At 44.8% G+C, this 14,834-nt stretch overlaps 1 protein-coding gene across 1 annotated transcript in view; it reads left to right on the plus strand.

The window, feature by feature from the left end:
• CACNA1B (calcium voltage-gated channel subunit alpha1 B) overlaps positions 1–14,834 on the plus strand; it is a 1,447,778-nt gene that overhangs the window by 827,057 nt on the left and 605,887 nt on the right. The window contains exon 10 of the mRNA XM_030207102.1: positions 918–1,007. Coding sequence (XP_030062962.1) covers positions 918–1,007 — 90 coding nt within the window. The remainder of the gene's footprint in view (positions 1–917; positions 1,008–14,834) is intronic.

A 14,834-nucleotide genomic window follows, 5' to 3' on the forward strand; every position in this document is an offset into this window, starting at 1 on the left:
GTTCAGTTTTGGAGGCCGTACCTTGCAAAGGATGTAAAAAGAATAGAAGTGGTGCTACGAGAATGGTAAGGGATTTGCGTTACAAGACATATGAGGAGAGACTTGATGACCTGAACATGTATACTCTGGAAGAAAGGAGAAAAAGGGGTGATATGATACAGACGTTCAAATATTTGAAAAGTATTAATCCGCAAATGAACCTTTTCCGGAGGTGCGAAGGCGGTAGAACGAGAGGACATGAAATGAGATTGAAGGGGGGCAGACTCAAGAAAAATGTCAGGAAGTATTTTTTCACGGAGAGAGTAGTGGATGCTTGGAATGCCCTCCCGCGGGAGGTGGTGGAAATGAAAACGGTAACAGAATTCAAACACGCGTGGGATAAACATAAAGGAATCCTATTCAGAAGGAATGGATCCTAAGGAGCTTAGCCGAGATTGGGTGGCAGAGCCAGCTGGTGGTGGGAGGCGAGGATAGTGCTGGGCAGACTTATACGGTCTGTGCCCTGAAGAGGACAGGTACAAATCAAAGTAGGGTATACACAAAAAGTAGCACATATGAGTTTGTCTTGTTGGGCAGACTGGATGGACCATGCAGGTCTTTTTCTGCCGTCATTTACTATGTCAGGATTTCGCTCTAATCACAGCACTGAAACCGTACTAGTCACTCTCATGACCAAACTCAAACAATTGATAGCAAACGGCAGCAACATTCTACAGTTACAATTCGACATGTCAAGTGCATTTGACATGGTTGACCATGGAATTTTACTACACATCCTCGAATACTTCGGAATCGGAGTATTCGAGGATGTGTAGTATTAATGATACATGGTATCACTACAGATCAGCCTGAAAACTTTGTTGCATTCAAGGATTGCCATTAATGTATATAATCTGCTGTTTTTTTGTCTCAATTAGTGCTGAAGAGAGCTGCGACCAAGAAAAGTAAGAATGATCTGATCCATGCTGAGGAAGGTGAAGACCACTTCACAGATATCTGTTCTGTTGGTGAGTGCTGGTCCATCTTATACAAAATCGACAGAAGCAGGTGGGAACTTATAGACCATTTTGTCAGATGCATAGAGTGAAATTCAGGAGATGGGTATATATGCATGAAGATGCATGGGAGAGGGAGTGGGACACAAGGACGGTGTAAAATGCATCCTCTGATGGACTGGTTGCAGTATTATCAGTAGCATTCATCTGCTTCTTGAGGATTGTTCTCACTAATATTTATTAAAGGGAAAAATGTATCCATAGTTAGTGCTGAAGCAGCAGCTCCATATTAACTTCCTCTGTGGCCATTCTATATATGAACAGGAATTATCCCCCTTTAATTAAACTCTCATGGTTCATAATGCACAGTCTTATAGTGGGGTGGCCTGGCAGAGGGAATGGTGCTTATTCTGAGTACATACCAAATAATTTTAATGCTTCCAATCATGTCAAACATGATAGTTCAAGTTCTATTTGTTGATATTTGATGTCTAAACCAGTGGTTCCCAAACCTGATCCTAGAGGCACCCCAGCCAGCCATGTTTTCAGGATATCCACAATGAATATTCACAACAGATTTGTATGATGTGGAGGCAGTGCTTGCAAATCTCTGTCTTGAATATTCATTGTGGATATCCTGAAAATCTGACTGGCTGGGGTGCCTACAGGACCAGGTTTGGGAACCACTGGTCTAAACATTACTTATAAATGTGGCTACTTGGAACAGTTGGTAAGAATAGAATTCCATACCAATGTCAGTGCCTGTATGTCCCATGTAAATTAAGCACAGTTTTATACCCAGGTGACACCAGAGCTATTGTGATAGCCAATGAACGTTATCTATTATTTTTTTTAATGATTCAAACCATAATTAATCTGTTATAAAAATTCATCAGTTTTGTAGAATCATAGAGTGTTCTGAGTCTGCACTTTTAGAAAGCACAAAGACTAGAGGACATTCAGTGAAGTTGCTAAGTAATACATTTCAAACAAATAGAAGAAAATATTTTTTTCTCTGAAGACATCACCAAGCTCTGGAATATGTTGCTGGAGGATGACATGCAGTGAAGCTGCTAAGTAATACATTTCAAACAAATAGAAGAAAATATGTTTTTCTCTGAAGACATCACCAAGCTCTGGAATATATTGCCAGAGGATGTGGTAAAAGCAGTTAGCATATCTAGCTGTAGGGTCCTTGATAGGCCACATTTGATACAAATCAAATGAGACAACAATGTACTACTTTTACTGCCATGAACAAAAAGTTGATTCTTATAATAAAGTAAGGATTTAGTTGCCTGCTGATGTAACAGCATATTCAAAGCTGTTCACAAAGCCAAGAACAATTCTTTAGCCCTAGTTGATCTCTGAACTCCCAAAGTGATCCTGTCATGAATCACTTGTTTCTCAAGGTGCAAAATGTATTTATCTCTCATTTTCTTCTAATGGGCTGCATATGTTATTATCTCACCCAGAAGTACAGTCTTAGCAGCGTCCCAAAAAAGAAGGGGTTGATTGTTGTGATCCGCATAGTGTTACTTATAATCAAACCACTTTTCCAGTAAAAAGGAACAAAAATCTGGGTCCCAATACAGGTCAATAGGAAATTTCCAATGAGAAGGACAATGGTCCACAGGCAACAGATTTAAGGAGATCCAAATTAAGGCATAATCTGAAATGCCATATGGACCAACCTCTTAGTTAGCTAAATATTGAAATAGAAACCAAAATATAATCAATCCTTGGCTGAGCAGAATGTGCACAAGTATAATCCCGCTCCCCCATGTGAAACATATGCCATGAATCCACAGGAGCTAGGGTGTTGCAGAGCAGAGGTAAACCCCTGGTTAAAGAACCCGCAAATCACCCTTTGGATGGGACCTATCCAGGGTCATATACTATACTGAAAACACCACCTAGAATAATATTATCATTCACATATGGGAGCAAAATATTGAACAATCTAGCAAAGAAAACTTTTATCATGTGTTGGATGCGTACACATTACATAATATCAGAGAACGTTTATTAATAGATACTTTGGCCAAGACAAAGTGGCCTTCCGAATCCTGAGTCGCTGAATGTATCTGGACATCCAAAGATTTCCGAAACAAAATAAGGATTCCAGCCCTCCTCCAAACACAGGAGACTCTAAAAGAAAGCCCAACCACCATTTCTGGAATTTCTGATGTTCTGGTGAGAAGAGATGTGTCTCTTGCAGCGTAGCAATGTTCACCTGATTTCTGTTCAAGCACTGCAAAATCTTCTGACGTTTAATAGGAGAAGTCACTCCTCCTATATTACATGAAGATAATTTAAGAGGACTCAAGAGTCAACCATCTGTATCCTGTAAAAATTCAAAATAAACACAGAAACTTAGAGAATAAACTCAGATCACTGCTTTTAGGGTCTCAAATCCTTGTTGGACCAGAGGCCCCAAAGACCTCACCCCTAGCCAAGGTCTGGGACTCAAAACATAAAACCTCTTTCCCCCACTCCAAAAAACAGGCCTGGAGTCCCCCCATGGACTGTTGACTTCCTGGTGGCTCCACTTATCCTTGTTGAGGGAAAGGGGAAAGAGACTTATATACCGCCTTTCTGTGTTTTTTCCAACTACATTCAAAGCAGTTTACATATTATATACAGGTACTTATTTGTACCTGGGACAATGGAGGGTTAAGTGATTTGCCCAGAGTCACAAGGAGCTGCAGTGAGAATTGAACCCAGTTCCCCAGGATCAGAGTCTGCTGCACTAACCACTAGGCTACTCCTCCACTCAAAGAAGGCGTCAAACTTCTAGTGGCCTAGTACCTCCTGAAACTCCCTCCTCAGTTCTGCTCCAGAGCTCAACGAGTTAAAAGAAAGAACTATTTCCCAGCTGCCAAGCACTGCTGTCACAACTATCAGGAATGGTGAGCCCTTGGACCAAAGCCAGAGCTTCGGCAGACAAATCACCTGGGCTGGCACAGGCAGGAATCAGAACAGACTGGACTAGGATAAACTACTACTACTACTACTACCACTTATTATTTCTATAGCGCTACTTGACGTACGCAGCGCTGTACACTTGAACATGAAGAGACAGTCCCTGCTCGACAGAGCTTACAATCTAATTAGGACAGACAAACAGGACAAACAAGAGATAAGGGAATATTAAGGTGAGGATGATAAAATAAGGGTTCTGAACAAGTGAATAAGGGTTAAGAGTTAAAAGCAGCATCAAAAAGGTGGGCTTTTAGCTTAGATTTGAAGACGGCCAGAGATGGAGCTTGACATACCGACTCAGGAAGTCTATTCCAGGCATATGGTGCAGCAAGATAAAAGGAACGAAGTCTGGAGTTAGCAGTGGAGGAGAAGGGTGCAGATAAGAAAGATTTACCCAGTGAATGGAGTTCCCGGGGAGGAATGTAGGGAGAGATGAGAGTGGAGAGGTACTGAGGAGCTGCAGAGTGAATTCACTTATAGATCAATAAGAGGAGTTTGAACTGTATGCGGAAATGGATAGGAAGCCAGTGAAGTGACTTGAGGAGAGGGCTAATATGAGCATAAAGACCCTGGCGGAATATTAGTCATGCAGCAGAATTTTGAACAGATTGAAGAGAAGAGAGATGGCTAAGTGGGAGACCTGTGAGAAGCAAGTTGCAATAGTCTAAGCGAGAGGTGATAAGAGCGTGGATGAGGGTTCTGGTAGTGTGCTCAGAAAGGAAAGGGCGAATTTTGCTGCTATTATAGAGAAAGAAACGACAGGTTTTAGCAGTCTGTTGAATATGTGCAGAGAAGGAGAGGGAGGAGTCGAAGATGACCCCAAGGTTACGAGCTGATGAAACAGGAAGGATGAGAGTGTTATCCACAGAAATAGAGAATGGGGGAGGAGGAGAGGTTGGTTTAGGGGGAAAGATAAGAAGCTCAGTCTTGGTCATGTTTAGTTTCAAATGGCACTGAGACATCCAGGCAGCAATGTCAGACAGGCAGGCTGACAGACTCAACAAGGCAAGGCAGAGGTAACTAAACACAATGGACAACACAAGAACCGGATCCAGACGAGGCAAGGAAAAGAAGGCAAAGGGCCAGAACTGGAACCCAGACAGGACAAGGCAAGACTCGGAACTGGATTAAAACTGGGACTGGGGAGGAAGTGACGTCATCGGGTAGCATGGCAGCCTAGCCTCAGAGCTCCCACTCCCAGTACCGAAATACCGGGTAAAATAGCGACCTAACGGGAGAAAAATTTAGCAAAAGCAAGTGGATCCCTCCTTTAAATACCTGGAGACATGAGTAAAGCAGCTTCCACGTGGAAAAAAGAGGCGGAAAGGGCAGAGAAAAGTATGCTGAGCAAGGCCGCTAAAAACCGCGAGTCGCCTGAGCGTGCCTCCCTGTCGGATTCGGACTCTGCACTTTCCATGTCTGAAGCGTGAGCCCCCCCTTCAAAAAAAGGCATGTCCGGCGAACTCCGCAGGTTTCTCTCCAATATCCAGATGGAGATCAAGCACACTCTGCTGCAAGAGATGGAACATAAACACGCTCACCTGGAATACAAATTGGATGATATAGAGAACCGGGGACGGAGGAATAACCTTTGCTTTCGCGGTGTCCCTGAAGGTGGCGAGAAGGAAAACGTGGCGGAGATAGTAAAAACACTGTGCTCCACATTGCTAGGCCCTGAGGAGGGAGAGCTGCGGTGTGAACTGGACAGAGCGCACAGAGCACTGGGCGCGCGAAAGGAGCAGCAAACGTGTGATATAATTGTGTGGTTCCATAAATATGAAATCAAAGAAAAGGTCCTGTCGGCTGCAAGAAAGACAAAGACTCTGGAGTATGGCGGAGCTCAGATACAGGTCTATCAAGACCTTTCGCAATACACCCTCCAGCTAAGAAGGCAGATGAGACTGGTGCTGGAGTCCCTGAGCAAACATCAGATACAATACAGATGGGGATTCCCTTTCTCACTAAACTTCACCCTGAAGGGTAATAAGCATAGGGTGCAAATCTTACAGGAGGCATGGGAGGTCTTGCACGCTGCTGACCTTGTTTCCGCGAAGACCCCACCTGGGGCGGTGGCGCCCACTACGAGAGCGAAACTTCAACGGTGGCAAAGAGTCCCAGAATCTTCCAAGAGAAGTAGCCAGAAGCGTTGAGCTGGACTGCACAGGTTTGACAAGGGTGCTGGGACAGTGTTTCAAGGGCCATAGTGAATGGAGAGAGCACACTTTTGGAGAACGTACCCAAGGGCCGCCGGAAAAGCTGGTCTTGGCCTGCAGACTGTTCAGTTAGTGAAGGATCTGCTTTTAGCTATAAGCTTAAGACTTGGGGGGGAACACAGAGTCGGCTAAGTTGATGGGCAGGACTAATGTTGAAATATAAGGTGAATGGATGGGAGCTGGATGGGAGCTAGGGGGTGGGGGAATGGGGAATCAATTAATTTTTAAGACCTGGTGGGGGTGGGGGGCTGGATGTGGGGTTGGGGGCTGTGTGGCTGATGGGTAGCTTCCTCAATTCCCATTTGGAGGATATGGGTCCTTTAAGTGGTGTGAATGGTTGGGATAGGGGGTTGTAAGGGGGGAGAACGGATGGGGGGATCTTAGAAGGGGAGGGGGGTGGGCATGGCCAGGACCATGGGTGCAAAACAATGCAGTGCTGTACAGAGGTGTCACGAAAGGATGCTACTGATCAGTCTTGTTTAAATAACCAGTAATGGGTACAGACTTAAAGATTCTCTCCTATAACGTAAAGGGGTTAAACATGCCACAGAAACGACAGAAGTTTTACAAAGAATTGACACAGTTAAGGCCACATGTGGCTCTCCTGCAGGAAACAGACTTGAGGGGCAGACATGAAAGGCTTCTTTCCCTTTCAGAATACCCAGTGACGCACTATGCATTGGCAGCAGAGTCAAAGAAGGGGGGAGTAGCAATACTAATACATACATCGGTTGGGGCACAGGTGATTAAGGTAAAGAGGGACCCGGGTGGACGTTATATCTTCCTGCATATTAGAATTGCCCAAGTGGACCTAACAATTGCATCTATATATGCGCCCAATGTAGGACAGGCGAGCTTTATTGAGAGGGTTAGAAACTCCTTGACTAGTTTTGCGCAGGGATCCCTTGTTATTGGTGGGGATTTCAATGCCGTGATGAACTTGAGCTTAGACCGCACAGGAGCTCCTAGAGCCGAGGGTCAGAAGGACTCACTGGCTCTGAGATCTCTAGCGCAATCACTAGGCACATTAGACTTGTGGAGGTTGAAACATCAGAGGGAGCGAGATTATACATTTTATTCACCAGTCCACAAATCCTACTCACGCATCGATTACATTTTCTTAGATGTCACATTAGTAGAGAAGGGACCTGAAGCGGGGATAGGGAATATGACCATCTCGGGCCATGCACCAGTGTGGGTAACCCTACCAAATATCAGAGCAGAGCACAAGGATAAAAGATGGACACTGAATGTTGGTCTCTTGGGGGAAGGGGAAGTGGTGGAAGGATATAAAAAGATGCTAAAAGAATATCTTGAATTTAACTTGGGAGTCAGGGCCCTCACTCAGCATGGTATGGGATGCTCTGAAAGCCTGAAAGTTCCGGGGTTATTCCCTGCAACTGGCAAGCAAAAAGTCAAAGATCCGCAGGGCACAGATAGCGCGCTGTATGGAGAGTATCCGTGTGCTAGAGGCACAACACAAGACCAATGGGTCAGCACGAGTATTGCGGGAGCTTCATGCACAGCGAGCGCTGCTAGACTCCATCTATTCTGAGCAACTTAGCTTGTTACAAGCAAAGAATAGAGTGAACTCATACGAATTTGGCAACAAGGCGGGGTACCTTCTGGCCACAAGGTTGCGTAGGCAAAAAGTAGATCGGACCATCCTAAAGATATGAGAGGCAGGAGGGAGAGATCTAGATAAATCTGACCAAATTCGTAAACGATTTGGGGAATTTTACCAGGCTTTGTATGCTCAGGAACTTAATCTCCCTCTGGAGTTGGTAGACCAATATTTACAAGATAGTGAACTGTCTTCTTTGAGTCCCCAGCAACAAGCATTGCTAGATGAACCGGTTACCCCTAAGGAAATTCAGGAGGCTATCAGTAGCTTACCCTCAAGCAAATCACCTGGGTTGGATGGCCTGCCAAATGAGTTTTATAAAAAGTTCGCCCAGGGGTGTACTGGTAAATTTTTAACAACAGGCTCTTTCTCCGGACGTATCCAGCTCTGCAGTTGAAAGGGCTAGGGATGGCCAGGGTGGGGGGGGGGGGGGGGGGGAGCAACACTTGCCTCTCTCTCCTCCCTCCCTTCGTGCGGGCTGCCACCACTCTCAACGTCTTGCTCTGAGCAGCATGCTGAAACTTCTCACACATGCTGGAGAAGTCCCAGCCTGCTGCTCAGAGCTGGAAACAAGGAGCGGGGAGCAGCAGCAGTCTATTTACTTGGCTGGCAGGGCTCAGCATCCCCACCAGCAAAGTAAAAGAGAATTCAGCAGGGGGCCCAACCCCACATTTTGGGAGTCAGTTGTTAAAGTAGCCATGGAGGGCCCTACTTTAACAACCGGCTCCCAAAATTCTTAAAAACTTAACAACCGGCTCTTGCGAGCCTGTGAGAGCCTGCTCCAGCACACCACTGAGTTCACCCCAGAATTAGCTCCCCTCTAAGCAGACTTGTTTAATAAGGTGGGGAAGGGGGAGCCCTTGCCGATGTCCATGATGGAGGCATGGATAGCGGTACTACCTAAGCCAGGTAAAGATCATCATGAATGTGGTTCTTATAGACCTATATTGGTCCTAAATGCAGATGTAAAAATCCTGGCTAAGGTGTTGGCAAGTAGGTTGGCTCCTATTCTCCTAGTGCTCATCCATCCTGATCAGGTGGGATTTGCCCCCTACCGAAAAGCGATGGACAATATTAGGAGAGTGGTGGACATCATGTACCTGGCAAAGAGAAATAAGAAACCGCTCTGTCTTCTAAGTCTTGACGCGGAAAAAGCCTTTGACCGGGTTCACTGGCCCTTTATGTATAAGGTCTTGGAAACCATGAGGTTTGGGGTACAATTTCGTAGGTGGATTCAGGCCTTTTATGAATCCCCAAGGGCCTGTGTCCAGGTCAACGGTGGTAATTCTGACATGTTCACGTTGTACAGAGGTACCAGACAGGGGTGCCCTTTGTCACCCCTGTTGTTCGCTATGGTGATGGAGCCCTTCGCGGCTCATGTACGCCTGGATCCTAATATCTCGGGAGTCAGAATAGCAGATAGAATCCACAAAATGGTCCTTTTCGCGGATGACGTTTTGCTGCTAATATATCACCTTTCCACATCTTGAGAGCGTAATAGAGGACTACTCTGCCGTGTCGGGATTCAAAGTTAACATGGCAAAATCAGAGGCTTTGAATGTGACACTCCCAGATGACGTGGTGGAATCCTTAAAGATTTCCTCTTCTTTCCGATGGGCTCATAAACAAATCAGGTACTTAGGGGTTAACCTGACTGGGGAGTTCTCGGAACTCTTTAATGCTAACTACAAAGGTATAGGCAAAACTATTGGGGAGGATCTAGAGCGATGGGGAGATTTGGGAGTTTCATGGTTTAGAAGAATAGCTATTCTCAAAATGAACATATTACCCCACCTGCTGTACCTTTTTCAGGTGCTGCCTGTGATGATGCCAGGCGATTTATAGCTTCCTTACAAGATAAGTTAGTGCGGTTCGTCTGGGCAGGAAAGCATCCAAGGTTAGCAAGGGCCCTGTTATATAAGGAACGGAAGAGAGGGGGGCTGGGAGTACCCAATCTCACCTGGTATTACAGAGCAGCACAAGGGAAAGCTGCACTTGAATGGCACCAAGATTACCCGAATCGACAGTGGGTGCATATAGAACAACATTCCTTAGGTGAGACACCGCTGAACGCACTCATGTGGCTACCAAAGCCTTTTAGAATGCTGGAGGAGCGAGCCTGCCCCTCCATAGTGGTGACACTTTACTACTGGGACAGTTTATTCCTAAGAGACAATGCATCCTTACCCGTAACACTCCTATAGCTTTTAATCCTTTATTTTTACCAGGCACTACAAAGGGGACCTTTACTAAATGGTACGAGGTAGGGGTGCGAAACTGGGGTCAAATGTTTGATGGGGACTCACTGTTGTCTTTTAATGCATTGAAGGACAGGTACCCGGGGATAGAAGGGGGTGAATTTGCATACTGTCAATTAGCACACTTCCTTCAGACTAAAGCGATGCGGGAGGTGATACAACATCAAACATTAGAGCTAGAAAAGATGTGTGAGAAGTTTTCTTCCTCTCGTGGCCTGATCAGTCACCTATACCTCATCATAACTAAACAATCACCTTGCAGTGGTGAGCATAGGCAAAGCTGGGAAAGGGAACTGGGTGTGAATTTGGGAGAACCTGAATGGGAGAGAATAGAAAGAAGTGTAGTAGGATTATCGACTCATGTTCCCATGCAGGAGAACGCAGTGAAAGTACTATATAGGTGGTACCTTACACCTGCTCATTTACAGAGGATGTTTCCGTTGGCCCCGGGTATGTGTTGGAGGAAGTGCAGGCATAAAGGCACAATGGGGCACATATGGTGGGATTGTGTCAAAATCCGTGCATTCTGGAGGGCGGTCCACTTTAGGCTGCAGAAATGGCTGGGAAGCACAATTCCATGGACCCCCGAAGTGTTTCTGTTCTCAGCTCGGATTGCAGGTCTAGCAACATGTAAACAGACACTGGTGAAGCATGTGGTGGGAACTTCAAGGGTGGTTGTGGCTTCTCATTGGCGGTGCGAAGAGGTTCCCCCGATAGCAAAATGGCTTAACAAACTGTGGTATGTGCGCGAAATGGAGAGATTAAAGGCTGAGTGCAAACATCAGATGGGAAAATGGAACTTAATCTGGGAAAATGTTCCCTCTGAAGCTCTGTCAGTTTAGAATGTATGTTGAGAGAGTGAGATGATTGCCGGTGGCCAGCCGAGTACTTTGGGAGGGAGGGCGGGAAGAGGGGGGGGGGGAGGATGGGGGGGGGGAATGTTTGAATCAAAAACTTTACAAAAATTTTGAAGTTCTGTCATGATGATCATTGAAGGTTGAATCTGTCGATTATTGCAGCTTTGGAAGTATTAGCAGACTATTTGTAATAGCAATGGAACAGTACCTTTTCTCCCTTTGCTGCTTGTGCAATGTATTCCATGTTATGTTTTGTTGGATAATAAAGACTTCTTACAAATAAAAAAAATAAAAAAAAACTGGGACCCAGAAATGCAAGACAAGGCAAAACACAGAAGTAGATTAAAACTGGGTCCAGAAAAGGCCAAGACAAGGACAAAGCAAGGACTGGATCCAGACAGGACTAGACAAGACAAAGCACAACTAGACAGGCAAGACAGGGTAGGAGCTAGGCAACAAGAATAACAGAAGCAAGACAATAAACAAGGCAGGGACAGGATACAGGATTCTCGAACAGGATTCTTGAACAGGCTTGGCTGGAACAGGATTCAGGATTCTCAAAAAGGATTCAGGATTCTCAGGCTTGACTGGAACTGGATTCTGTAACGGACTTGCCTGGAACAGGATTCTGGAATGGGCTTGGCTTGACTGGAACAGGATTCTGAAACTGGCTTGGATTGACTGGAACAAGATTCTGGAACAGACTCGGCTTGGCTGGAACAGGATTCTGAAACTGGCTTGGCTTGACTGGAACAGGATTCTGGAACGGACTTGGCTTGACAGGGAACAGGAACAGAACTAGCTCAAACACAGAGCAGGGGCAGAACCTGGCTCAAACACACAACAGGAACAGAACTTTGCAGAAACAGGATCCCCCATCTTCCAATATTACTTAACGTTCTTATGTCCTCTTTATATTTTTTCATGGAAACGGAGGGGGTAAATTGCTTCTTTTATGCAGATGTCATTACATTATACTTTCCTTGTGTTAAGGATAAGGATGATGTTAATATTGTGGTCTCACCCTAGTGGAGAAATGGGCGATGAATTTACAACTCAAATTAAATTGTGATAAGACCATATACCTAATAGTCATAGCACCCAACATTATTTCAGATTTACAGTTTAGCCTCAATGGTGTTCCTCTGAAAATCGATACAGAATTGAAAATATTGAGAATTCTGGTGGATAGCCACCTGACCCTGGAAAATCACTGTCAAATGGTAGTCAAAAAGGTGTTTAATGTTAGAAAGTTAAGGCAAATTTGTCACTGTTTTAGCACTGATAATTACAGATTGCTGGTACAATCCCTCCATCTTGTCACAAATTGACTATTGCAATGTATTATATGTTAGCTGCACTATGTTAGTAAGAAAAAGACTGCAATCAGTGCAAAATGTAGCCACAAAACTGATATTCTAGATCAGGAATTTTCAACCCAGTCCTCGGGGCACACCCAGCCAGTCGGGGTTTTCATGATATCCCCATTGAATTTAATGGGGATATCCTGAAAACCCCAACTGGCTGAGTGTGCCCTGAGGACTGTGTTGAAAACCCCTGCTCTAGAATATCAGTTTTGCGGCTACATTTTGCACTGATTGCAGTCTTTTTCTTACTAGCATAGTGCAGCCAACATATAATACATTGCAATAGTCAATTTGTGAGAGTTACCTCACTATCCAGCTTATAATTGAAAAAGAAAAACGCCTATATTGCGACCCAAATCGGGAGATAGACGTTTATCTCACAAAAACGAATTAAGCGGTATAATTGAAAGCCGAATTTGGACGTTTTCAACTGCACTCCATCGTGGATGCGGACAAAGTTGATGGGGGCGTGTCAAAGGCGTGGTGAAGGCGGAACTGGGGCGTGGTTATCGGCCGATCAGAGATAGGCACCTTTCGCAGATAATGGAAAAAAAATATGCGTATTTAGCGAAAATTTAGGGCACTTTTCCTGGACCCTGTTTTTCCATGAATAGGGCCCCAAAAAGTGCCCTAAATGACCAGATGACCACTGGAGGGAGTCAGGGATGACCTCCCCTGACTCCCCCAGTGGTCACAAACCCCCTCCCACCACAAAAATATGCTGTTTCACAACTTTTTATGTTCACCCTCAAATGTCATACCCACCTCCCTGGCAGCAGTATGCAGGTCACTGGAGCAGTTATTAGGGGGTGCAGTGGACGTCAGGCAGGTAGACCCAAGCCCATCCCCCCCCCACCTGTTACACTTGTGCTGGTAAATGGGAGCCCTCCACACCGCCCCCCAAACCCACTGTACCCACATGTAGGTGCCCCCCTTCACCCCTTAGGGCTATAGTAATGGTGTAGACTTGTGGGCGGTGGGTTTTGAGGGGAATTTGGGGGGGCTCAACACCCAAGGGAAGGGTGCTATGCACCTGGGAGCTCTTTTACCTTTTTTTTGTTTTTGTAAAAGTGCCCCCTAGGGTGCCCGGTTGGTGTCCTGGCATGTGAGGGGGACCAGTGCACTATGAATCCTGGCCCCTCCCACGAACAAATGCCTTGGATTTATTCGTTTTTGAGCTAGGCGCTTTCATTTTCCATTATAGCTGAAAAACAAAAACGCCCAGCTCACACATTGTTGAATAAAACATGGACGTCTATTTTTTCCGAAAATACGGTTCGGTCCGCCCCTTCACGGACCCGTTCTCGGAGATAAACGCCCATGGAGATAGACGTTTTCATTCGATTATGCCCCTCTATATATTGCATTGCACTGGCTCCCTGTGGAGGCAAGAGAGATTTTCAAACGTTGTACAATGATTTATCTGATGCTGTACAGAAACTTACGAGAATATGCAAATCAGTGGATATTATTACCTAAACACAGGAGTAGGAGATGAGCTGACAATTTTTTGGATCTGTTATTTTCTTCCCCCAAAGGTATCAGATTCAAATCACTACACTCTTTGACTATATTTATCTGCAAAATGTTGGGATGACTTATTGATTCAAACAACTTTGATCCACTATGGTACAATCCACAAACTTTTGAAGGCCTATTTATTTGAAAGACATGTCTTACAAAATATTCAATAACTAATTAGGGCTAATACTTAGTTTTTCAGCTGATCCTTAAGCTCCTTCTCCCTTCCATTGTAAACTTGTAATTCCGAAGAATGTACGTTGTTTCTGATGTAAGTCGCACTGAACTCGGTGTGGGAATGTTGGCAGCTAATAAGAAATAAGGTAAAGTAATTGGCTGATGGCTAAAACAGTAGGTTCAAAGAGGAATTTCAGCTGAGACAATTGGTGTGGAAAGAGTTGGTGGTGAGTGAAAATCTGATTGCTTTGAGTATGTGTGGGTGCTGAGAAATACTGATTCCTAAATAAAACATTCTTCAGTGAACTTGCCAAAGTTTATAGTGACAGAGTGGTGAATAAAACTGAATTGAAGACTTATCAGTGAGGGATAAATATATAATCCTCACATACTGAAATCTGATGATTTAGCTTAAAGCCAGAAGGAAAAAGTCTGTTTGACAGCTGTTGAAATCTATGAAGCCGTGGACTATCGGAAGGGGGTGGGTTTGAGAAAGGCAGGAGACCTGCTGGAGGGGATGGAGAAAGAAAGGGAGCAATGTTGGACCCAGAGGAGGAGGGGAGAGAGAGAAAGGGAGCAATGTGGGACCCAGCCTTGACTTATACATGGGTCATAGCATCTTTGGCCATTTTTTAGACCTAAAATTGCCCTTACAAATACAGATACAAATACAAAAATAAAACATTCTTGTAATCCGCAATTACCTCTAAGTTCAGTGTGGATCCCATATAAGAAGCCAGGCTTATCCTGGGAATTACAATATCAATCTACAATTCAATTCAACTTAGTAAAAACATTTTAAAAAGAAAAGCCTTTGAAAACCTTGACTTATACATG

The sequence above is a fragment of the Microcaecilia unicolor genome, chromosome 6, assembly GCF_901765095.1.
Source record: "Microcaecilia unicolor chromosome 6, aMicUni1.1, whole genome shotgun sequence".
Classification (NCBI taxonomy): Eukaryota; Metazoa; Chordata; class Amphibia; order Gymnophiona; family Siphonopidae; genus Microcaecilia; species Microcaecilia unicolor.